The sequence below is a fragment of the Oncorhynchus mykiss genome, chromosome 2, assembly GCF_057628025.1.
Source record: "Oncorhynchus mykiss isolate SJ-2025 chromosome 2, ASM5762802v1, whole genome shotgun sequence".
NCBI lineage: Eukaryota > Metazoa > Chordata > Actinopteri > Salmoniformes > Salmonidae > Oncorhynchus > Oncorhynchus mykiss.
In genome coordinates this window covers 89,427,297-89,436,514 of record NC_143023.1, presented here as the reverse complement: position 1 = coordinate 89,436,514, position 9,218 = coordinate 89,427,297, and the positions used below count along the sequence as shown (strand labels likewise).

At 42.7% G+C, this 9,218-nt stretch overlaps 1 protein-coding gene across 1 annotated transcript; it reads right to left on the bottom strand.

The window, feature by feature from the left end:
- Positions 1-200: 200 nt before the first annotated feature.
- snx20 (sorting nexin 20) lies at positions 201-7,662 on the bottom strand. Its single transcript, XM_021576253.3, has 3 exons — positions 6,209-7,662; positions 5,895-6,058; positions 201-5,597 (listed from the first exon to the last, which is right to left on the bottom strand). The coding sequence occupies exons 1-3, from the start codon at positions 6,327-6,329 to the stop codon at positions 4,926-4,928; spliced, it is 957 nt and encodes a 318-aa protein (XP_021431928.3). The 5' UTR covers positions 6,330-7,662; the 3' UTR covers positions 201-4,925.
- Between the last annotated feature and the right edge of the window lie 1,556 nt (positions 7,663-9,218).

The window sequence follows — 9,218 nt, the reverse complement described above, 5'->3', positions numbered from 1 at the left end:
AGTTGGGGCACCAAGGAAAGTATTCAGATTACAAAGTTATAATTTCCTAATATAACCTTTCAGATATTTTCATATCTGATCAATAGTCTTCTGATTAATGATTTATTTACTTTACCTCACGTTAGTCACGTTACCTCATGTCGTAAATTGTTGGTTATCTGCACAAACCCAGTCTTCACTATGAGTCATCCATACATCAATTGTCTTAAATCATTTATTTATTACTAAGTAATTCACAGAAATGCATAAACAAACAGTAAATATGGTTACAAGAAATGATAGGAGAATGTGCCCTAGTGGGCTGAACCGGCATGGCGGCTTGTTAGACAAAAGGGGAGTGGGGTTTACCAAGAAGTCACTACAGAGTTAATAATTATAACAATTAAAATGCTAATCCTTTACACATGAACACTCACTCATTCGGGAACAATTGCAATCAACATATATATTTACGCTCAGTGTGTCGTCTTGATTGCTGGTGAAAAGTATTTATTTTGAAGAATTGTCCATCTCCCTCTCTCTCTCTGTCTTGGTTAGAGGGGATAGTTTAAAGTGACATTCATTATAGAATGGATGTTTCGGCGGTTGTCGTTCTTTGCGTTCAATGATGCCAAATTCCTAGCTGCAGACTAGTAAGCAATATCAAAGACTTGTTCTTATTCTGTCGGTATCAATAGTCTTAAGAGTTTAACCACGTGGTATGGTTAAAAGACTCTACAACCTTTAGCCATCTCGTAATTGAGTCTGGTCTGGTGATCATTTCTCAAAGTTGGGTTTTATTCGGAATGGCAGAAAAGGGCTGTCCCAGGATGTCTGACCCTAACTGGGCTCAGGGGCGATCCTCTGATTTAATTAAAATCAAAAGGGAATTATATTTTTCTTCATTAAACAGTACAAAACCATATTACACAATTATACAAACAGTATCATACTCACTCATTTATCTCATTCAACAATTAGACGTAAACCTCATATCTGAGGCTATTATATAAACAGTGTTATGGTAATGTGGCCACACCGTCTTTTGAGCTTCCCAAGTTGTGCCAAACGGACCAGTTCGTAGCTGGATTCTTCACCGATCTTTTACACTTTCTCTGGAACATGAAATTTGTTTGTACCTCAAGTTCTGTGAGGTGGAAGAATTTCCTTTGTCTCCATGAAAAACTACTCTATAACTGTGTGTCCATGAGGTCTTCTCAGGAATTTACGACCTCTGACCACAGCAGTCTGGTTGTAGAAGCAGAGAGCGGGGGATGGTGCTCGCTGTACTCAGAGGGCAACGTCATGACACCATAGACAAACATTGGCAGTTGAATGGCCTTACTTGAGTTCAGTGACTTTCATCATAGAACCGGAATAGGAGGCCACCTTTACAAGAAGTCAGTTCATCACATTTCTGCCCTGCTAGAGCTGACCCGGTCAACTGTAAGTGCTTTTATTGTGAAGTGGAAATGTCTAGGAGCAACAACGGCTCAGCCGCGAAGTGGTAGGTCACACAAGCTCACAGAACAGGACAGCCAAGTGCTGTAGCACGTAGAAATCGTCTGTCCTTGGTTGCAACACTCACTACCGAGTTCCAAACTGCTTCTGGAAGCAACGTCAGCGTAAGAACTGTTCGTCGGGAGCTTCATGAAATGGGGTTCCATGGCCGAGGAGCCGCACACAAGCCTAAGATCACAATGCCAAGCGTCGGCTGGAGTGTTGTAAAGCTTGCCGCCAATGGACTCTGGAGCAGTGGAAACACGTTCTCTGGAGTGATGAATCATGCTTCACCCACTGGCAGTGGGATAAACAGATCTGGGTTTGGCGGATGCCAGGAGAACGCTCCCAGCCCCATTGCATAGTGGCAACTGTAAAGTTTGGTGGAAAAGGACTAATGTTCTAGGGTTGTTTTTCATGGTTTGGGCTAGTCTTCTTAGTTCCAGTGAAGAGAAATCTTAATGCTACAGCATACAATGACATTCTAGACGATTCTGTGCTTCCAACTTGTGTGGTAACGGTTTTGGGAAGGCCCTTTGTTTCAGCTTGACAATGCCCTCGTGCACAAAGTGAGGTCCATACAGAAATGGTTTGTTGAGATTGGAAGAACTTGACTGGCCTGCACAGAGCCCTGACCTCAAACCCATCAAACATCCTTGGGATGAATTGGAACGCCGTCTGCGAGCCAGGCCTAATCGCCCAACATCAATGTCCGACCTCACTAATGCTCATGGCTGAATGGATGCAAGTCCCTGCAGCAATGTTCCAACATCTAGTGGAAAGCCTTCCCAGAAGAGAGAAATCTATTTATTATAGCAGTAGAGGGGGACCAACACCATATTAAAGCCCATGATTTTGGAAAGACATGTTTGACGAGCAGGTGTCCACATACTTTGTCATGTAGTGTAGCTTGTTATTTTACAAGTGATAATATGGATCAATGAGAGGATGTTGTGAAATAAATGACATTTCCCAGTCTGTAGCTGTTATTGTGTAAAGTACTACCGCTCTGAACCATTGAGTTCTTCAAACTTCTTTATTCTATGCGATTAGAATAGAACAAACGCTGACTAAACAATGTTTTGTTCACTGAAAATGTATTTGATGTGCTCACTGCTCATTCATTTCAACACTGAATTTGTTTTTTTTGAGCAGCCAAGCCACAAACGTGCATCTTAATTTAACAAAATGCTTAATTTGATAAAAATATTTATTCAGTATGTTGATGCCATTGCCTAATGTCTATGCCAATTCAAAACCAGTCAACATTTCATGCAAAACAAAAAATGTCACTTTCCAACCAATTTGAAAAAGAATAGGAAAACTTGTTTATCTTATTGCTCTGAACCTTTTTGTTTTGTTGAATGTCATTTTGTTTTGTTTTTCTCCTCATTCTCAACAGGAAATGTACAATTCCTTCATTGAATTGTATTTTCATATTATTCACATTGATAGTTTTCATTTAGCTAATTCTATTTTGGTGGAATGTAGATGAATGAATATATATGAGTGTGTGTGTCTGTGTACACACACACAGTACCAGTCAAAAGACACCTACTCATTCAAGGGCTTTTCTTTATTTTGACTATTTTCTACACTATTTTCTACATGTAGAATAATAGTGAAGACATCAAAACAATGAAATAACACATATGGAATCATGTAGTAACCAAAAAAGTGTTAAACAAATCAAAATATATTTTATATTTTTATATTTTATAAATTATACATTTTATAAAGTAGCCACCCTTTGCCTTGATGACAGCTTTGCACTCTTGGCATTCTTTCAACGATCTTCATGAGGTAGTCACCAAGAATGCATTTCAATTAACAGGTTAATTTGTGGGATTTCTTCCTTTGTTAATGCTTTTGAGATCGGAATGGTATACAGAAGATAGCCCTATTTGGTAAAATACCAATCCATATTATGGCAAGAACAGCTCAAATAAGTGAAGAGAAATGACAGTCCATCAATACTTTAAAACATGAAGGTCAGTCAAGAATTTCTAAAGTTTCTTCAAGTGCAGTTGCAAAAACCATCAAGCGCTATGATAAAACTGGCTCTCATGAGGACTGCCACAGGAATGGAAGACCCAGAGTTACCTCTGCTGCAGAGGATAAGTTCATTAGAGTTAACTGCAACTCAGATTGCAGCCCAAATAAATGCTTCACAGAGTTGAAGTAACAGATACATCTCAACATCAACTGTTCAAAGAGACTGCGTGAATTAGGCCTTCATTGTCGAATTGATGCAAAGAAACCCCTACTAAAGGACACCAATAAGAAGAAGAGACTTCCTTGGTCCAAGAAAGACAAGCAATGGACATTAGACCGGTGGAGATCTGTCCTTTGGTCTGATGAGTCCAAATTTGAGATTTTTGGTTCCAACGGCTGAGTCTTTGTAAGATGCAGAGTATGTGAATGGATGATCTCCGCATGGGTGGCTCCCACCGTGAAGCATGGAGGAGGAGGTGTGATGGTGATACTGTAGGTGATTTATTTAGAATTCAAGGCACACTTAACCAGCATGGCTAACACAGCATTCTGCAGTGATACGCCATCCCATCGGGTTTGCACTTAGTGAGACTATCATTTGATTTTCAACAGGACAATGGCCCAACACACCTCCAGGCTGTGTAAGGGCTATTTGACCAAGAAGGACAGTGATCAGATGACCTGGCCTCCACAATCACCCAACCTCAACCCAATTGAGATGGTTTGGGATGAGTTGGACCGCAGAGTGAAGAAAAAGCAGCCAACAAGTGCTCGGCATATGTAGGAACTAATTCAAAACTGTTGGAATGGCATTCCTCATGAAGCTGGTTGAGAGAATGCCAGGAGTGTTCAAAACTGTCATCAAGGCAAAGGGTGGCTACTTTGAAGAATCGTATATATAAAACATATTTTGATTTAACACTTTTTGGGGGTACTATATGATTCCATATGTGTTATTTCATAGTTGTGATGTATATACTATTACTCTACAATGTAGAAAATAGTAAAAATAAAGAAAAACCCTTGAATGAGTTGTTTTGTCTACACTTTTGATTGATACTTATATATGTATATATATATATATATATATATATATGTTAAGACCCTGGTGGTGTAAGTGGGAAAATGTAAGTTGTATCTTTCATTATTAAAATACAGTTTTGAAAGAAAATAGTTGGGTGTGGCAGGGGGGCATGTCTGCATTTACATGTTCAAAAGAGTGCTCCAACATACATGTTATTGAAAAGACCCTTGAATTGGAATTTCTACTTCCTGAATTGATTGAATTTAAATGGAATTGGCTCAACCCTGGTAAAGAAGGCTAGGTCTAGAATTCCTGAATAAAGTCTATACTTTAAAGGACGTTCTCCCCGGTGGAAGTGTTTGCACAACCCCTATTGATGTCATTGGATAATTTAAAGTTGTGCATGCTTATCTCAACTGAATCAGGCCTAGGTAAACTCCTGTACCACCAACTCCTTAAGCGACCGAAAAGACAACAGTCCCCTCTCTGCATCCCTAACTTGAACCAACTCCTCCTGCAGCTGAGCCACAGGTCGCCCTAACTGGTATCCCAGATCCACCATCATCTCCAGAAGTGGCCCTCTGTAGCGCTTCAGCCCATAGCGCCTTACCGTGGGCAGCGCCCTCTGGCCCATGGTGAACGCAGACTCCGGCTCTTCCAGGTCTCTCTGGCACACTGTAAGGGCACACAGCGTGGGCACAAGCAGAACAGGACTCTGCCACCCTCCCATCTTCTCCTGAAGCTCCAGGACAGTCTCTAGTAGAGCGACAGCAGGCCCAAACTGCCCTGCTCGGAGCAGGCCGTGCGCTCGTCTTTGCTCGGGCTCAGTGAAGAAATCCAGGAAGTGGTGGGAATGTCGGACGCAACGGACTGCATAGAGCTGGGCCAGGTAGTCCCGCAGAGCCAGGCGGCGTTCCCAGATGGTCTCGGGGTTAAAATTTCCAGTTAGGAGTTTCCGGGGAAGTATGACCTCCTCAAGCTCCTCGCTGAAGTCTTCAAGGAGCTGCTGGTGGAGGTGGACGAAGTCGCTATAGCGACGCTCGACAGACACTCGCTTGGAGTCGTAGCTGCCTGACCGGATCAACACGATCTGGTACACCTGGAGAACACAGGAACATTGGGACAAACTTCTAACTTAGAAAACCTCATATCTTGCAACTTTATTATTAAAAATCACTCGACTATCTTCCAATAAAAGACAATAAAATATGGAATTGTCTTTCCTGCAACACTGACTAACTACGGTGAAGAATTCTAACTACGGTGAAGAATTCACAAAAACTAGATCCAATTTTAGAAATTGGGCATAGAAAACTTTGGGAGGGGGTCAAATAAATTGAATTTGGACTGCCAGTTGACAATCTTGGCTGTATGCTGTACATAAAATAGAGCTCACAACGTATTTGGACAGGTGCTGCGCTATGGTGCGTGCAGAAGGAATCTCAAACAACAGCTTGACCGGCTTCAGTCTGTGCTTCACTGCACCCCAGTGCTGCTGCAGCTCTTTGGTGGTCATACAGGATGAACTGGGGCCTGGACACAGGTCATACACACACGCGCCTACGTACAGAGTAGACAGACAGACAGGCAGACACATGAAAATGTCATATTACTGCTTACACAAGCAGAGTCAAACACATGCTTTGCTTAGCTACTTATTTAAAGTACCATTTGAAGGAAAATTACTGAAAGCAACCAGGTGCTTCTTACCCTGTTGATGCGAATCCTCAAGGTCCAGGCTCTCAGCTGTGGCTTCAGGGTATGGACCATTGGACTGTTGGATCCCTGTATTGATCCCTGTGTTCTCTTGTGGCACTGCCCTCTCCGCCATCCGGCCTTGTCAGCATACAGTAGTAGTTCTGGGGAAGATGATTGAAATGCTCAGTCCGAAATCAGCTGCTAGCTCTGCACAAACAAGCGCACACTAACACACACTCGGTATAACTAAGGTTGTTGACATGCCCTGTTTGAAAAAAGAAATGGAAAAATACAGAAAGAGGGAGTGTGTGAATATATAGTAGTACACGCAATACTGAAGCAAGAGAAAGCAGAGAGACCAATGGGGAAGTGAAACTGTAGTGCAGTGGGGGGATGGTGGGAAGGGTGTGTGTAATGATGAGTTTGGCCAATCTAACCATCTCTATACTTCCCCATACATGTACTGTATTTTTCTGTCTGTTTATGGTTGATGTGAACTATGGCTGAATCTCAATAGTCTTAACAGGCATCCTATCCTCGTGTCCTGGTCTTGTATCTGTCATCTGCACTGACCTGATAAACATTGGACAGAAGAAAGCATGTCGCTTCGCTATAAGGAATTCCCCTGTCATGTCTTCTCTTTTTCTTCTATGATATCATGGCGGTCCGCAAACAATCGTTTAAGTGCATGCTGCTGCCTATTGTGCTGGAATGTACAATCAATCATGATCTGCTCAATTCTGTACTGCCATGAAAATAAAATAAAGACCAAATAAATCCCTACTAATTTCTTCCTATTTACATAAGTATTCAGACCCTTTGCCTGAGACTCGAAATAGAGCTCAGGTGCATCCTGTTTCCATTCATCATCCTTGAGATGTTTCTATAACTTGATTAGAGTCCACCTGTGGTAAATTTAACTGACTGGACATGTTTGGAAAGGCACATACCTGTTTGTATAAGGTCCCACAGTTGACAGTGCATGTCAGAGCAAAAACCAAGCCACGAGGTCGAAGGAATTGTCAGTAGAGCTCCGAGACAGGATTGTGTCGAGGCACAGATCTGGGGAAGGGTACCAAAAAATGTCTGCAGCATTGAATGTCCCCAAGAACACAGTGGCCTCCATCATTCTTAAATGGAAGAAGTTTGTGACCGAGATGTGACTGAGAACCCGATGGTCACTCTGACAGAGCTCCAGAGTTCCTCTGTGGAGATGGGAGAACCTTCCAGAAGGACAACCATCTCTACAGATCATCATCAATCAGGCCTTTATGGTAGTAAGATGGCTCCGACATATATGGCAGCTCTGCTTCTAGCTCCTAAGCAACTTTGCGGCATACATATTTCTTGCACCATACTCTGTTTCGTGGAAACGTGGCTCTCTCGGGAAATACTCTCCCCATCCATTATGGCATCTGGGTTCCCAGTATATCGCGCAGACAGGAATAAAGAACTCTCAGGGAGGAAGAAATGCGGGGGTGTATATTTCATGATTAACCACTCATGGTGTGATTGTGATAACATACAGAGAGAGTCCTTTTGTTCACACAACCTAGAATACTTCACAATCAAATGCTGACCGTAGTACCTCCCAAGAGAATTATCTTCGGTTATAGTCACAGCCGTATGTATTCCCCTTCAAGCCGATACCACAACGGCCCTCAAAGTACTACACTGGACTTTATGCAAACTGGAAACCACATATCTTGAGAAACTCAAACAGGAAGTACACGTTTAAGGTCTATTTAACGCTGGTCTGACCAATTGGAATCCATGCTTCAAGATTGTTTTGATCACGCGGACTGGATATGTTCTGGGTAGCCTCTGAGAATAACATTGACAAATACACAGATACAGTGACTGAGTTCATCAAGAAGTGTATTGGAGATGTTGTACCCACAATGACTATTAAAGCCTACCCAAACCAGAAACCGTGGATAGATGGCAGCATTCTCGCAAAACCGTAAAACTCGTAAAAGTGCAAACCACCGTATTTAACTGGAAATATGGCCAAATTCAAACAGTGTACTTATTCCCTCCATAAGGATTCAATTCAAAGGGTCTACAGACAATCACTGACTACAAAGGGAAAACCAGCCATGTCACGGACACCAATGTTTTGCTTCCAGACAAGCTAAACACCTTCTTTGCGGATCTTCTTTGAGGATAACACAGTGCCACCGACGAGGCCTGTGAGTAAGACATTTAAGCTTGTTAACCCTCGCAAGGCTCCCGGCCCAGACGGAATCCCTAGCCTCATCCTTAGAGCATGTGCAGACCAGCTGGCTGGAGTGTCCACCATTGTTCCTGTACTCAAGAAAGTAAAGGTAACTGAGCTAAATGACTATCGCCCCGTAGCACTCACTTCTGTCATCATGAAGTGCTTTTAGAGGCTAGTTAAGGATCATATCACCTCTACCTTACCTGACACCCTAGACCCACTTAAATTTGCTTACCGCTCCAATAGATCTACAGAAGATGCAATTGACATCGCACTGCACACTGCACTATCCCATCTGGACAAGAGGAATAACTATATAAGAATGCTATTCATTGACCATAGCTCTGCATTCAATACCATAGTACCCTCCAAGCTCATCATTAAACTCAGGGCTCTGGGCAACTGGGTCCTGGACTTCCTGACAGGCCATCCCCAGGTGGGGAAGGTAGGAAACAACACCTCCACTTCACTGATCCTCAACACAGCGGTACATGCTCAGCCCCCTCCTGTACTCCCTGTTCACCCACGACTGCGTGGCCATGCACGCCTCCAAGTCAATCATCAAGTTTGTGAACGACACTACAGTGGTAGGCTTGATTACCAACAACGATGAAACGGCCTACAGGGAGCAGATGAGGGCCATCGGAGTGTGGTGTCAGGAAAATAACCTCACACTCAATGTCAACAAAACAAAGGAGATGATTGTGTACTTCAGAAAACCGCAGACGGAGCACCACCCTATCCACATCGACTGGAAAGTAGTGTAGAGGGTAGTACGTTTTAAGTTCCTCGGCTTATACA

Excerpts from the sequence above, each read along its gene's own strand:
- snx20 (XM_021576253.3), bottom strand. The coding sequence starts at position 6,329 with ATGGCGGAGAGGGCAGTGCCACAAGAGAACACAGGGATCAATACAGGG. Across the intron at positions 6,059-6,208 it reads TGAGGATTCGCATCAACAGG|GCGCGTGTGTGTATGACCTG; the intron begins GTAAGAAGCACC and ends CTCTGTACGTAG. Across the intron at positions 5,598-5,894 it reads AGCACCTGTCCAAATACGTT|GTGTACCAGATCGTGTTGAT; the intron begins GTGAGCTCTATT and ends TGTGTTCTCCAG.